The sequence below is a fragment of the Lynx rufus genome, unplaced genomic scaffold, assembly GCF_022079265.1.
Source record: "Lynx rufus isolate CCGP_SWC_20201006 ecotype Redwood Valley unplaced genomic scaffold, mLynRuf1.p SCAF_11, whole genome shotgun sequence".
Classification (NCBI taxonomy): domain Eukaryota; kingdom Metazoa; phylum Chordata; class Mammalia; order Carnivora; family Felidae; genus Lynx; species Lynx rufus.
The window spans coordinates 59181904-59198366 of record NW_025814825.1 but is presented as its reverse complement, the minus strand read 5'-3'; the positions used below and the strand labels follow the sequence as shown (position 1 = coordinate 59198366).

At 40.6% G+C, this 16463-nt stretch overlaps 1 protein-coding gene across 7 annotated transcripts in view; it reads left to right on the top strand.

Moving 5' to 3' along the window:
- ATE1 (arginyltransferase 1) overlaps positions 1-16463 on the top strand; it is a 155276-nt gene that overhangs the window by 40566 nt on the left and 98247 nt on the right. For all 7 annotated transcript variants that reach the window (XM_047073548.1, XM_047073545.1, XM_047073547.1 and 4 more), the window contains one exon: positions 5839-5871. In XM_047073548.1, the coding sequence (XP_046929504.1) occupies positions 5839-5871 (33 nt within the window). The remainder of the gene's footprint in view (positions 1-5838; positions 5872-16463) is intronic.

The window sequence follows — 16463 nt, the reverse complement described above, 5'->3', positions numbered from 1 at the left end:
TTAGTAAAATTAAGTATTAGCTTTTAATAATTAAATCATACTTAAATACTTACAAATAGACATACTTATAAATAAAAATGAATACTTAAATGATAAATTAGTGATAATATATTCTATTTCTTAGTATCTTGACCAGAGGGCTTTTATTTTGTTACTTTAAAGTTTTATTATTTTTATTTATTTTTAACAATTTTTAATGTTTATTTATTTTTGAGTGACAGAGAGAGACAGAGCATGAGTGGAGGAGGGGCAGAGAGAGAAGGAGACCCAGAATCTGACGCAGGCTCCAGGCTCTGAGCATTCAGCACAGAGCCTGATGTGGGGCTCGAACTCACGGACTGTGAGATCATGACCTGAGCTGAAGTCAGATGCTTAACCGACTGAGCCATCCAGATGCCCCTGTTTTTATGTAGAGTGAGAGTGAGAGAGAGAGAGAGTGAGAGTGAGTGAGAGTGTGTGCTTGCACGGCTGAGGGGCAGAGAGAGGGAGGGATAGAGAGAGAATCCCAAACAGGCTCCGTGCTGTCAGCACAGAGCCTGATGTGGGGCTTGATCCCAAGAACTGTGAGATCATGACCTGAGCTGATACCAAGAGCCGGACGGACACTTAACCAACTGAGCCACCTAGGCAACCCTAATCAGAGGGCTTTTAAAATAAATTTTGTTTTGATTATTGTTTCCTGCTGATTTTTATTTCTAGGTTTTGTATTTTCTGCTTATCCCTAATTCTTACACAGATTTTTGGAAGACACCCAGTTTTTCAAGGGCAATTTGAATTCTTTTACCCAACTTAGTGGCATTTAAAATGATCCCTGGTTTTGCCTTCAGTCTCTTGAGTGGTTGTTCCTCAAAGATACTTACTGGAGGGGCTCAGTCGGTTAAGCGTCCAGCTCTTGATTTTGGGTCAGGTCATGATCCCAGGGTCATGGGATTGAGCCCCATGTTGGGCTCTGTGCTGGGCAGGGAGACTGCTTGGGATTCTCTCTCTCCCTCTGCCCCTCCCCTGCTTGCACTCTGTCTCTCTAAAAATAAACTTAAAAAAAGAAAAAATCTTACTGGAAGTTTCCCTGCAGGAAATTAAAGGTGTTCCTGGAGGACACTGGCCCTCCTGAGAAGATCAAATGACAAGGGCACAGGTGGTTTCTTCAGTGATAGCAGTTCTTGGTTACTGGTGACTGCTTCTCTCTGGTTGTGGCATCTCACATTGACCAGATGTGATCCAATTCTACAAAGTAGCCAGAGGCCATGAAGAAACATAGGGGAGAGAGGAAAGAACGTGAATATTCATTTATTCGTTTATGAATAAAGTCATGAATGAATGAATGCACGTAGTCATTTAAGCAGCAAATATTGAGTTCCTACTTTGTGCCAGGCATTATTTTAGACTCTAGGGATGCAACATAGTGAACAAGACAGAAAATTTCTTACCCTCGGATTATACGCTAGTGAGAAAGATAAAAAGTATAGTGTCAGGGTAATATGTGCTGACAGTTAATGAAGAAGAGGGGAGGGATAGAGTTGGTGATGGTGACAGTTACCTAAGGCAATGGGGAAGGGGCTCTGAGGGGAGGGGCTCCTTGGCAGACGCCTGGATAAAGAGCATGCACCTGTGTATTTTGTCAGGCGGTATGTTTCAATCCACAGGAGAGGCGGGACATGCTCACACGGGGTCAGGGACACTGGTGAGGCTGGGGAACAGAGCATGGGATGTCCTCCTCATTTATGTTACTTGTGAATGTATTTTTTTCTTTTTTTTCTTTTTTTTTTTTAAGTTTATTTTGAGAGAGAGAAAGTGAGCACAAGTCGGGGAGGGGCAGGGAGCAGGAGAGAGAGAATCCCAAGCAGGCTGCAAGCTGTCAGCAAGGAGACCGACCTGGGACTCGACCCTGTGACCTTGAGATCAGGGCCTGAACCCAAATCAAGAGTTGGACCTTTTTTTTTTTTTTTTTTAAGTTTTTTTGAATGTTTATTTTTGAAGGAGAGAGAGAGAGAGAGAGAGAGACAGAGTAGTACTTTGTATGAGTACTCTACATGAGTAGTTATAAGCAAGTAGTTACAAGCAAAGCAATTCTACTTTGACAAATAGGTATAACTCACTGATGTTCTTCAGTTTAGGAAAAAAACTGGCTTATCTTGTAAAAATTGCTGTTTAGTGTTCCTTTTTTGTTAAAATATAGGAATTTAACATGGTTCCTGATGAAACAGGAAAGGCACTTGAGGAACATAGTAGCTTAAATTCTTACGTGTTGAATGTTTTATGTTACGAAGATCAATAGATGATTATCGTTGTACGGGAATATTTTGACAAAACCGGTAGTGGACGTTCTTCGCTCCCTTTGTTTCCTACCCTGCTGCCCCCACCCCGTCCACCAGCATAACTGGCAGGGTTAACAGCAAGGCTTGGGAAAAGAAAGAACTTGCTAATCATAACTGACAGGAAGTTAAACTACAATTTTGTGTGCTTGGAAAACTGTTGAGAAAATTTTGGTAAGCATTAAGTGCTTCTCTGGAAGGAATGATGTGTTACCACACAGCTACCGATGTGGCTGGAAGTGGTGAGAACACTTGGAAGAGAAGCAAGGTCAGTAAGTAGCTGTGGAACATGAGAACTGTTCTGGGTCTATCCTTTTCCCTTTTTTAGAGGCCTGAGAGATTTTTGAAATAGTACTGAGGCTCTTTATGCATGGATGCTAAATACAGAACATAATCCTTATTTAAAAAAAAAAATGCAAGAGTAGACAGAATCACTGACGATTAAAATTTTTGTGAATTTTAGCAAGTGAGTCCCAAGTAATAATGTTATTAATGTTGTTATGGGAAATCTTACCTGTTTGCGTTTGAAAAGCCAAATATCAGGCTGATTGTTCTGTTTCCAGCTATATTAAATCAACATTTCTTAGAAGTGGTCTTTAAAATAGACACGTAGGAAGACAAAGACTATGGCTATATTTACCTCCAGTTGTTTCTAGAATGATGAAGTACGTTCCTGTCTGTAAAGTCAGATATTTTATAAACATAGTAAATTCTTTATTTTCTCAACATTTTGCCTAAATATCTGAAATAGGATCTTTCCTTAAACTTACTAGCTAACTGTGCCCATAACATAATATTTTTAAAATAGCCACATTAGTATAACCGTGTTAGAAGAGTGGTATTAATGTGGATTGTTGACGGTGGCCATAATCTTTGTTGTTGTTGTGACAGTAGCACCGAGCCATTTTCGTACTGATCAGACACTGTGATGGGATTTGTTAGAAGGCCTCTGTTTCTAGATAACATGTATCTACTTCTGTTGTCAGGTACAGTGTGTGTACGAAACAGATTTTGCAGTTATATTTGCTCTTTTTATAGTTCCTTTTCAGAGTATTACCATTTGTCTTGAATGTCATGTGTAATTTCACAATGAAAGAATTTACTAATTAAATGAAGGGCTCTGGCGGTGGGTTTTCTGGGGCACTAATCAAGAAGCAGTATTTTTGGACCTTTCTCATGTCCTTTGAATAGGAGAGTGTGTGCCTTGTGATTTCTTATTCTGTTTTTACTGCTTTGGGAATTCAGAACTTTTACTTATTAGTACTTCATGTTTTGGCAGCTTCCAACAGGGTGAGAAATTTTAGGTCTGTTTTGAAAAAGCTGTGACAGGAATATTATATACACCTGTGACAAAGATGTATGTAAGTTATTGGAACGGCAAGGAGACCTTAGTTTTCTTGGAGAGTAATTTATATGCTTCTGTTTATTGTTATTTAAAGTAACCTCCATCCCAACTGATACATCACTTGCTTCCGAAACAGAACTACTCTACTCCTAAGTTCTAAAGTTTAATGTGAAACTGTAGTTAGCACGCACATGGTGGAGAAAAAGCACAGACACTGTGAAATAGCACATTTCTCATTCTGAAATACACATTCGCCGAACCTCATTTTTCTCCACTGTTGCAACTAGCTGGCCTTTCAGTTACCACTTTTTACTCCTAGGAGGAAGGGTAGGAGGGCTTGTCTCTTGTTGGGCGACTGTGAAAAGAATCTGAGACCACAAGGTTGCACTTCACATTTCAAAAGAATTAATTTGTTTCCTACCAGCATTATGAAAACTTAGAATTTTGGTATATCTTAGGGGCACCTGGGTGGCTCAGTGGTAGAGTTTGTGACTTTGATCTCGGGGTCATGAGTTCAGACCCCACATTGGGCATAGAGCTTACTCAGAAAAAATAAAGTTGTGGTATATCTTGCACTTTCAGAAAGTTCTCTTTTTTTTTTTAATTTTAATTTTAATTTTTTTATTTTTTTATTTTTTTTCAATGTATGAAGTTTATTGTCAAATTGGTTTCCATACAACACCTAGTGCTCATCCCCAAAGGTGCCCTCCTCAATCAATACCCATCACCCACCCTCCCCTCCCTCCCACCCCCCATCGACCCTCAGTAGAAAGTTCTCTTAACAGTTAATATCTAATTGCATATTGGTGTTTAAGAAAATACTTAAGTACACCCTGTCACCTAGGGCCTGGATGATACTACTTAATTACATGGCTTTGGTGTGCGTTGGTCGCATTTTACAAATGTAGTTGCTTTAGTTTTGTGGGGAGGAAGCATCTGATAGTACTTTTTTAAACTTTATTATAGAAAAATGGAAATATTCACAAAGTAGGAGTCGTATAAGGAATCTGCATATATTCATTTCCAGTCCTTACTGGTTTAATATAATGGCCAGTCTTGTTTTATCTGTACGCTTCCCTACAGTAGTTTCCTCCAACCCCCAGTGATTTTGAAGGAAATCCCAGACATCATGTAATTTCATTGAGAAATATTTCAGTGTGTATCTCTAAAGGAGAATCAAATTATCTGTATTCCCTATGAGTACTAGCTAGCTTTGTTGTGGAGAGGAAGTTCAAGAGTGCTTGGAAAGGGGCCTGCTATTGCATTTTATTGTGGTTATTTTGCATTTAGAAAGATCAAGAGTTTATACTACTTGGGCATTTTATTATTACAGTAACTCTCAAGTAACTCTCAGAGGATTTGAAATGTTGATTTTATAAATAATATCTAAAAAACATTATGAATTACCATCATGAATATGTATGAAGTTGTGTGACAGTCCTCATTTCTGAGCTGACCAGCAGCTTGCTTTGTGGTCTGTCCGTGGCTCCCCGCTGCCCCTCCAAGATTTTTGTTTCTTTCTTTAAATGCTGAGAACCAGCAAGTGTATAACGCTTAGCATGTTTCACATTTGAGCTGAAGTTCCGTAAGCCTCCCTGTGTCAAAGAAAGCGACAGCAGAGAGACCAACGGTGCACGTGGGCTGCACAAGAGAAGGGAAGACAGGAGGGGGTATCACGGCAGCCAGGCCCCCGGATGGGGGTGACTCCCCTTCTTTCCCTCTTGCTCACCCAGCCTCCTCTCCTGGTCTTGACTTGTTAGTTTTTTTCTTGGTTCCCCTTTAGTGGCTGTCTTTTCCTTCTCTCAGCCTTGACTTAATTTTGCCAGTGGCATTCATCATCAGGAAGGTTGCTCATCCCTCCCTTGGAAGGGTTGTAAGATGAAACTTTAAAAAATGAAAGCTTTTAGGACTCATTTGTTGTGCTTTAATTTGGCTTCTGTACAGGTTTTTAAAAATGTTTACTTTAATGCAGGTAGCTCAGTACCAGCTATGGGCAGATTGAACTTTTTTCTACCTGTGGATGAGTTACACAATGTATTAAAACCGTTAATTTTAGAGACTTTAAGGTTTACTTTAGATGCTGTTATTGAAAAAACATGTAATAATAATTTTTCCTTTTTTGTTGTCTTTTGCTGCCCATTTATTGGATGAAACGGATTCGGTTCAAATGTGGCTCTGCAGTTCACAAGATTCCTTTGCAGCTCACCTTTGGAGGTAAGCGTTTATTCACTGACCTTCATACTAGAATCGCTAATTGGACACGTCACTATTGGTATGTTTTGTTAGGCATTTATTTGATAGTTTAGAGGTGATCATTTTGTTTTAACACATATGAATGTTGATGAATTCCAGTAAGTTACAGAACTGTTCACCTTTATAACAGGTCGTTGCTTCTTTTTAAGTACATTTTCTTTCTTTAAGCAAACTGAAATCAGTCTTTCATTGTAAAAAGCCTTATTGTATCTGCTTCCTTAGTAACTGACACTAGCCTTACTCTGTCTTAACTGTGCTGGCATTAAAAGAGAGCTAGAGGGGTCATGGGTGGAGGGGGCGTTGTCAGGGAAGTTTCTGTTGGTTTAAGAGTGCTATTTCAAACCCCCAAATTGATAAGGGAAGAGCAAAGGACTTACTGAGCTTCTCTTAAACACAGGCATGTTCTCTCCCTCTGTCTCCCTTTCCCTCCTCCCTCCCCTCCCCCTCTGACTCCCTTCCCCTCCTCCCTCCTCTCCCCTGTCCCTCCTTCTCCCTTTCCCTCCTCCCTCCCTCTCTCCCCTCCCCCCTCTTTCTCCCTTCCCTCCCCATCCTCCTCTCCCTCCCTCCCCTTCGTGCCCCTCCCCTCCCTCTCTCGTTGCTTCACCCACTTTCACATTCAGCCATCATCAAGGTTCTGCAGTGTAGAGTGGAGACTGCAGTGGTAACATTGTGAGATAAAGGTATTCAGGGCAGCAGCTGTCCTGTGAGTTGAGGCGGATAACCGGATATCCGGTTATCCAGATAACTTGTAGGATAACTTGTAGAAGTTGGGTGAGGCTTTGAGGAAGGAGGAGGAAAGAAAAGGCAGAGGAGAGTGTGGAGAGATGCTTGCACTCAGAACCAAAGCTTGATTTCAGAGCCTGCCTTCCCTCACTAGCCACACTGGGCAAATTGCAACTTCCCTGAGCCTGGCCTTCCTTTGAATGCAAATGATAATTCCTCCTTCACCGGTGAAGCAGTGGACATGGCAGCGGTTTTGAAAGTGCTACTCAAACCTTAGTAATATTTTGTATTTTCCTCTTGGGCTGTACTGCAGCCCACACAGTAAGACTCTGTTTCTGCCTTTCCCTTCTCTTACTTGGGAGTAATGGAGGCTTGGTTGGCCCATGAGCAAGTCATTGCATTTTTTGGTTAATCTAAAAGTGGAAATGGTAAGACTTCATAGTTATTAAAATGAAATGAAATAGCATATGGGAAACACTGAGCACAATGCCTGTCACATAGAATTTTAAGTAAAATTTAGTGCAAAAATTAAAAAGCCAAACTGTAAGAAACTTGACGACAGTATAAATTATATAATCTCCTTTTTAGTTGATGAAGCAATTTTAAAGCATAGCAGAATGAGAAGTATCACAAAGGAAAGGATAGAAAAATAAGATTCTGTTAAAAATCCTTAATTTTCTTCATGAAAACAGGTATAGTTAAAAGGCAGTTTGGGGAAAGTGTGATAAAAAGGTTATTATACTTAATATAAATGTACTATTTTTTTGCATAATTTTTGGTTGGATTTTATGAGCTAGTTTATGTGAAATACAAATGGTAGTAAATGTTTTAAAAGTTTAACCTTGTAAGTAATCAAAGAAATGTAGTTTAAAACAATAGTGATAAATGGTTTTTTACCTATCAAGATATCTTTTTTTTTTTTTTTTTTAAATGAATGCTTGGGGAGATGGGATGTTTTTAAACTTTACCATTTACAGAAATGGGTTTGGGCATCTACGTTAAGACCTATAAATTCATACCTTGCAGTTGTGTACTTGAATAATTCTTGTCTAAGAATCACTGCCAGAGAAATAAAGATGGGGACAAAACTGGCATAAATGTTTATTACAGCATTATGGTGAAAAATTTATAAACAGTGTAAATGAGGAGCATTAGGAGAAGGTCAAGTAAATAATGGTACAGCCAGCCATATTATTGATAGAACATTCTACAGCCATTAAGATGGGCATCCTGCATATACGTGTTGGTGAGTACATATTGATGAACAAAACAACGTAAGATACTTTTGCTATGTTGAGATAGAGGTAGGGTGCAAAATTATAATGCAGATCTCAATTGAAAAATAAGCATACAGAAATTAGTTCGGAAGGAGATACACAACATGTTACATTGTTTTACCCTTTTCTTTTCCATGAAGGAGCCACAGTGGGGAGAAGAGATACCTTGGTAGGTTTTTAGCGGTGGCTCGTATAGTCAGCGTTTGGGAAGTACATCAAGGAAGTCTCTGATTGATGTGCAAACAGGGGCTAGTCTTGGGCGGGGAAAAGGCAGGTGAGGAAATTGCAGGAGCTCAGGTGAGGAGAATGCCGATGAGGTTTAAGGCTGGACTCTTGGTTTCAGCAAGAGCTTCTGACGAGTAACCAGGAAGAATGGTCTGACTGATCCGGACACGGAGTGAATAAGGAGGCTGGGGCTTGATGTCCACTGCGTGGGGGCAATATCACTCAACAGTGGCAAAGAGACTTCTGAATAGATTTCACTTACAGACTTCTCTCAAATGCAAGCCCGATGAAAGAGGACCCTGTTTTTCTTGCTTCCTTGTGTTTCTAATTTTAGTATAGTAAGTAGTACATCGGAGGCAGTGGATAAATATTTGTTGAATGGATGGATGAACGAATGAATGAATAAGCCAGGCGGGGCTGACGCCGCAAGCAGCAGGCTTTTTATCCATAACTTGGCAGGAGTCAGCTAAAAACACACAAGGCCTAATATTCGTGTTTCAATATGGTAAATGGTCTTCCTGGCAAGATTGTAGCCGTTGAAGATCAGGATCTTTGTCTTTTCCATCTTTGGATGCTCTCAGGGATAGGGCTTAGAGTTTTCCAACCATACACCTAGAGTTGCACCGAACAAATATTTTTTAAAATCACATCTGGCTAAATATTGGGAATCCCTATGTACGGAAACTTTAATTTTTGGTGAAAAACAAGGGAAGATACGATGAAATTTTAGTGATGGTTTTTGTCATCTTCTGACTGATCTGCTTTTTCCACTTATAATCTAGAGTTGTGTTTTACTTGGTTAAATATCTGTTTTTGTACTGAGCTTATGGACATGGGAAAGGGGGAAAAAATCAAAATTAGAGATGACCAATGTGCTTTACTTTTCTTGAAGTATTTGGGAAATACTTGGAGAGCTTTCTGTTGAAATTTTGCTAGCCTGGAGTTTCACGGGGCGGCTGCCTGTAGGCAGAGTTAGTGGCTGCTACCCCCAAATTTCCAACAGCACTGAGCTCAGGATTCTGTTCCCTTTGCCACTACACAGAGCCTGAGAGCCAAAGCAAGCCAAAGTCGGAGAGTGTTAGGAGTCCTAAATGTTTAATTTTGCCATTGGGCTTATGTTTTAGCTGAAGAAGGAAAATTACACATGCGGTAAATACCCAAACACCTTCCGTAAATTTGATCAAAAGAAAAATAATTCTGGTGGAGATTGTAAAATACATGAGACTTGCAGTTGAAAACGAAGGAAGACTTTAAACTTCACTTTGTCCACAGAACTGTGAATGAACCATGTCCCTTTGTTGTAAGTCCTAAACAGTTAACTGCCACATGAATCTAACGAAATTGTCAGGTTATAGTAATTACATCAGTAATTTGATCTGCTGTCATTTGAATGGAGCCATGTGTGGAGAGTCAGTTACTTCCCTCTGTGGGGCTGACCCTTTTACATTCCTGTAAGCTGAAAACTAATAGAGCTCATTAAGCTTTATGGGAAAAGAGCTTTTATCACCTCGTCAAGTCAGGCAACATATTTCCATTATATTTCTAATTTCATGTGGCTCTGTGGCTGCTGATGTGCGCTCCCCTGGTAGGTTTACATCGGACCTCTCCCTCACAGACATTTTTATTGACATTTCTGAGTCTGAATTACGTTTTGTGTGGCACCACCTACAGATGTCTTCAATTAAATGTAGGTAAATAAAAGGGATTATATATCAGAGGCTAAAAGATTCTTGAAATTCTCTTCTGAATCAGAGTTGGCCAGCCAGTCCGGTAGGGTGCAGTCTCGTTGGCCTTTTGGAGGCGGAGAGCTGTAGGAGAGGTGTTTGTCCGACGCTTCACCCTGTGCGCATGTAGGTTGCTTAGGTTTCTGTTCAGGTATGTCCTTCTGTTCTTGATTTCAAATCAGTTAAAGTCTTCATTCAACAGGTATCATAATAACTTAGCGAAATGTTAGCACATGTAGCGGATGGGTACCAAGCTAAGCTCTTGGCTTCTATTGTTTTAATTCTCACACGGTGTCTGTGGCATAGGTGTTCCCAATTTTGTTCTAAGAAAAATTGGGCCCAGAGAGGTAGATTGGCTGAGCTCAACGTCACAGCTGTTGGTTTGTGGCAACAGTAACAAGGTAGAAAGGAGAAAATGGAATACTGCCATAATATCCTTTTTAAAAAAGTTTTTAATCCCAATTAGTTAATGTACAGTGTTGTATTAGTTTCAGGTGTGCAATATAGTGATTCGACAGTTCCAGACATCGCTCGGTGCTCATCATGACAAGTGCGCTCCTTAATCCCCATCACCTATTTCACCCATCCCCCCCTCCTGTGGTAATGCTATAAGATTCTTATACTACCTGAAGTGATACAACATTTGAAGGAAGACAGTGATAAGTTTGAGATGTATTTTGTAAACCCAAGAGCAAGATTTCTCAAGCTTGGCACTATTGGCATTTTGGATCGGTTAAATCTTTTGTGGGCGCTATCTTGGGCATTGTGTCTTTCTTACCAACATCTCTGGCTTCTACCTGGTAGGTGCCATTAGCACCCTCCCCCGGAGTTGAAACAAAATGTCTCCAGACTTTGCCAAATGTCCCAGAGGGGTAAATTGGCTCCTTGTCGAAGACTGCTGCCTTAGAGCAGCCTTAAAAACGAGGAGATACAGGTGATAAGCCGATAGTGGAGATAATTGCCATGGGAACATGTTTTCAGTCTCATGAAAGGCAGAAAAAGAAGGAAAGGTGAACAAAGAATAAGTGAGATGAACAGAAGACAAATAGCAAGTTGTCCACTTAAATCCAGCCCTGTTGATGACACTAAATAGAAACAATCTGAACCATTACTCTGCTATATGGACATGTTCTGTATCTGCACCGTCCGAAGCTTGTATGTAGCTAGGGGTCAGATGTAGGTATTAAGTTCTATTGAACACTATGCCCAGGAATTACAAACTACATATTTTTTCAGATACACAGGGAACATTCACTAAGATGAGACCGTTATATATTATGGATTATAATCCATACCATTATACAAATTTTAGTAATTGAAAAGGATTGAAATAATCTCTGGTCAAAATGGAATTGGGGCACCTAGGTGGCTCAGTTGATGAAGCGTCTGACTTTGGCTCAGGTCATGATCTTATGGTTCGTGGGTTCAGGCCCTGCATCGGGCTCTGTGCTGACAGCTCAGAGCCTGGAGTCTGCTTCGGAATCTGTGTTATCCTCACTCTGTTGCTTCCTGCACTAGTGCTCGTTCTCTCTCTGTCGTTCTCCCCCCCACCCCCCCTTCTCAAAAATAAATAAACATTAGGGGCGCTGGGTGGCTCAGTCGGTTTAGTGTCTGACTTCAGCTCAGGTCATGATCTCACAGTTTGTGAGTTTGAGCCCTGCATCGGGCTCTATGCTGGGCACTCAGAACCTGGAGCCTGCTTCTGATTCAGTGACTCCCACTTTCTCTGCCACTCTCCCACTCGTGCTGTCTCTCACTCTCAAAAATAAACATTTAAAAAAAAAGATTAAAAAAAATTAAACGGAATTAACTTAGATTCAGTAACAGAAAGAACTCATAATAAGGTAAACAGTGTAGTTAAAAAAAAAAGGGGGGCACGTGGATGGCTCAGTTGGTTAAGCAGCCGACTCTTACTTTGGCTTAGGTCATGATCTCACTGTTTGTGGGATTGAGCACCACATCAGGTCTGTGCTGACAGTGTGGAGCCTGCTTGGGATTCTCTCCCCCTACCCCACTCACTCTTACTCTCTCTCAAAATAAATAAACATTTGAAAAATAGGCAAAAACTTGATTATATATTTCACCAGAGAAAACATACAAATAGTTAATAAGCATATGAAAAGATGCTCACCATCCTTTAGGGAAAGGCAGATTAAAACCACAATGAGATACCACCACAAACCCACTAGAATGGCGATAATCAGAAGACAGTAACAGGTGTCAGCAAGATGTGGAGAAATTGGCAACTGTATACATTGTGGCGTGATTGTTAAAATGCTGTAGCTGTGGTTTCACATTTCTTCAAAATATTAAAGATAGGGATACTATATGACCCCAAAATACAGGAATATACCCAAGCAGAAGGAAATTATACATCCAAACAAAGACTTGGATGTGAAAGTTCACAGTAGCATTATTCATAATGGCTAAACCTGGAAATAATTCCCAATGTCCATCAAATGGCGAATGGCTAAATGTCCACGCGTCCAGTGGAATACTGTTCAGCAATAAACAGGCACAAATTCTGATCCAGGCTACAACATGGTTGAACCTTAAAAACATTATGCTAGGTGAAAGAAGCCAGACACAGGAGGCTGCATATTGTGTGTTTTCGTTTAAATGAATTACCCAAAAGAGGGAAATTCAGAGAATCAGAAAGCAGATCAATGGGATTAGAGGTAGGACTGGAGGACTGGCTGCAAACGGGTCTCACAGGAGTTTTGGGGGGGGGGTTGATAGAGATGGTCCCAAATTTCACTGTGGTGATGGTTCCACAATTCTATAAATTTGCTAAAAATCACAGAATTCAGGTGCACCTGGGTGGCTCAGTCAGTTGAGCGTCCAACTTCGGCCCAGGTCATGATTCCATGCTTCATGGATTTGCGCCCCGTGTTGAGCTCTGTGCTGACAGCTCGGAGCCTGCTTCAGATTCTGTGCCTCCCTCTGTCTTTGCCCCTCCCCTGCTTGCACTCTGTCTCTCTGTCTCCCAAAAATAAATGAATATTAAAATTCACAAAATTAAAAAAAAATCACCGAATTCTACACTTAAAATGGGTGAATTTTGTCGTGTGTAAATAAAGCTGGGGAGAAAAGGCATGTATCATTTCTTCATCCTTTAGTTTTCTAAAATGTGTAGAAAAGATCTGATTCAGCTTGACATCTTGCATCTTTACCATGTCCCTAGTTGTGGTGTAGACGGGTGCACACTTTCAGTATTCAGCAAGCTGGTATTCTATATTGAAATAGATATGTTTTAATTAATATTTAAATATTAACTATGTAGTTAATACTCTCAATTTAAATGTTAGCCATTAGTATTTTTTGATAGCTTATAAGACCGTCTTATACAGAGTATGAGTGGGGGAGGGTCAGAGAGAGAGAGAAAGAATCCAAAGCAGACTCCAGGCTCTGAACTGTCAGCACAGAGCCCAGCAGGGGGCTTGAACTCACTAACCGTGAGATTGTGACCTGAGCCGAAGTCAGACCCTTAACCAACTTGGCCACCCAGGCACCCCCCGGCCCCCTTTCTCCAAGCTTTTTTTTTTTTGAAGTTGAGAGCTCCTTTCCTTCTCTCTTGGAACTCTGGTAAACTGGGGCAGTGTGTCCAGTTAGGTGTGTGGATATGCACCGATTGCAAGCTGCACGTAGCAGGGGTGGGGATCTGCCCACTGAGTCACTGGCTGGGAGTATTCGTTTTGCCATCGAGAAAAAAAAGGACCAAGAGAACCTAACCATCTCTGCAGTCTGTCAGCAGATCAAGTATCACTGCTGGGGGTGGCTCTGGTAGAAGTCAGGATCTCTCCAGTGGCCAGAACTCGGAAGAGGGGATGGCTCTTCCCCAAACTGGGTCCTCTGGCATTGAAGGGACCTCATAGAGGTGGTCGTGGAGGGTGAGGTGGAGAACGTTGAGCCCCTAAACTTGGGGAGGGAGGGAGTTCAAACAATTTTACCGAATAAGGGGGATGCTGAGATATCCAGAGAGCTGGCTTGAACTGGAGATCTGTGGAGAGAAGGCTCGGGAGAGGGTTGAGCTGGTGACCTGGGGGAAGCTTTCACCTGCTGTCTGGTAGGGTGTCTGGGAGCACCAGTTGTGTTTCAAGGGCCAGGACCAGGGCAGACAGAGGTGTCTGAACGGGGGCTAGGTCTTGGAGAATGGTCATCAGGCTGCTCTTGGTACTGAACAGTCAGAAAACAAAAGCTAGGCTGTGGCTTGATCCCCTGGGCAAAAGTGAGATATAAGTGCTGTTTTTTTTCTAGTTCCGTGGCTTGGGAAAGAGTCATGTCATTTTCAGGCTGAGTCCCACATGCTGTGGAATCAGGTTGAGTGGTGTTGGGCAGAAGCACCAGTAGAATTCTGGAGCCAGATCCCCGAGTGCACTGGGATCATCATTTGATTACTCTCTCATCTGGTCAGGTCTGGAGGCTGTTGGGCAGTTGTGGCTGGGGCGGGACTGCTAGTGAGGCCACTGACAGAGAATCTGTTGAACTGAAGACCTTCCTTTTTGCACTCTATTCGCCTCAGTAGATAGCGCTTGAACGTCTTTCATGTGGCAGTCAGAACAGTGTTCTCTGGGCTCACGCGGGCACTCAGTAACTGTTGTTGAGTAGACGAACTTGCTTCCAACTTGTTTCTGGACATCACATGATAGTTGAGCCAGTGTTATTTGAAACCTTATATTTCATAGTGAAGTTATATTATCTGGAAGTCTTTTTAGGGAAACCAACCTCCTGTGAGTAAAATAAATACATAAATAAAAAAAAATATATATATGTATATATACATACATATATATATATATAAATTTATTCTGAGAATAAAAGAAAGCATACCAGAATAGAAAACCAGACATTAAGTAGAAAGATGCCATAAATTTCCTTGTTGAAGATTTTTCTGGCATGGGACTTAGATCAGTTTAGGCATCTTAAAACGGAAGTCCATTCAAGATATCGTTTTGGCAGATCAGTCTTCTTTAGCAGGTAGTGGTTTTCATCATTGGTCCGAGGATCTTCCAACTGTGTTCAAAATTAGGGTCATCTGCCTGGACAATTTTCATTACCCATTAAGTGCGTGTGAATGCTTCAGAAGATGTTTGAATGGAAAATCCTGGGGTGGATTAGTTTCCACGGGGATGTCAGTCTTGTTTGATGTTTGCAGTCATTCACTTCTAAGTAAAAATATCGGTTTGGGTTGTCACTGGGGGCTGCTTTTCCCCTCTGTAAGAAAGACCGGAGAAGCAAGATTCTTGACTGAACTGGTGTGAAGGAGGGGGGCCCTTCGTTAAGATCGCGACTCTCGAGTCTAAGGTGTTTGTTGTAGAGTTTAATAAATATGGACTCATTTGTAGAATTGTGAAGTTTGGAGTTCTGTTATTTTTCCTTGTAAGTGTTTTGTGGTGTCTCACCAGAAGTCTTTTTGTTGGATAGCTAGGATTTTAAAATATAAGGAAATGTCAAAGTAAAGAAAACGATTAACAGATTAACATCTTCATTTTTATGTATGCTGTGATGAAAATGCAAAAATAAATTCCTTTCTTATTCCTGTCACACTTACTAAAACACATTTGCTATAAACCATTCCTCCGTGATTTAAGCTCTTTGTAAAGTTCAAATTTTCGTCTTTACGGTACTTCTAGTTTTAAGTTATAAATGTTAGGGTAAACTTTTTTGCTTGCTTTGAAGCATTTCATTTCCTATGAATTATGTCACTGAGAAATACATTTCTTGATTCATCCTTGGCTTAGTAAGTTGCTGAAAATACCTTAATTCATTGCATTGACTAGAACATGTTAAATATTATGATTGTTTTGACATGGGACACCACAGAAACAGTGGCCAGTGAGAAAAACACCGAACTGAGGTTGAGAATTCCAGGTTTCCGCCCTTCTCATTCCTGTAAATGGGTCTTGTGACCTTGGACAAGCCCCTTCATTACCCTGAGCCTCACTTTCTCACTTATAGAGTAGGGGTATCTCAAATAAAGAGCTCCTTCAAAACTGAGTGAACTTAGCCAACATTTTAACACATTTTATACAGTTAACTCTTGAGCAACACAGGTTTGAACTGTGTGGATCCATTAATACACAGACTTTTTTTTTTTTTACAGTACTGTAAATGTATTTCTCTTTCTTATGGTTTTATTAATAACATCTTATTTTCCCTAGCTTACTTTATTATAAAGAATACAGTATAATACCTATAACGTAAAATAATTGACTGTTTCTATTATCAGACTTCCTGTCAATAGTAGGCTCCTAGTAGTTAAGTTTGGGGGAGTCAAAGGTTACTTGTGAATTTCCAACTGTGCTGGGGATGTGTTGGTGTCCCAACTCCCATGTTGTTCGAGGGTCAACTGTAGCTGCTTTTCAGACTCAAATATTAGAAATTAGGCAAATAATACACATTTTACTCAACTTAAAACTTGTAGTCCCTCCAGCTTTGTCTTTCACTGTGCTTTATGTTCTGAAGCAAGCTGACACTTAGAACAATTCTGCTCACTTTCTTCTATAAAAACAAGTGTTTTCCTGTTATCTTGTTTACCCAAATATGTTTCTTATTTTTGCCTTCAATATGGTCTCAACTGTACATATGAATTATATCTTTTAAT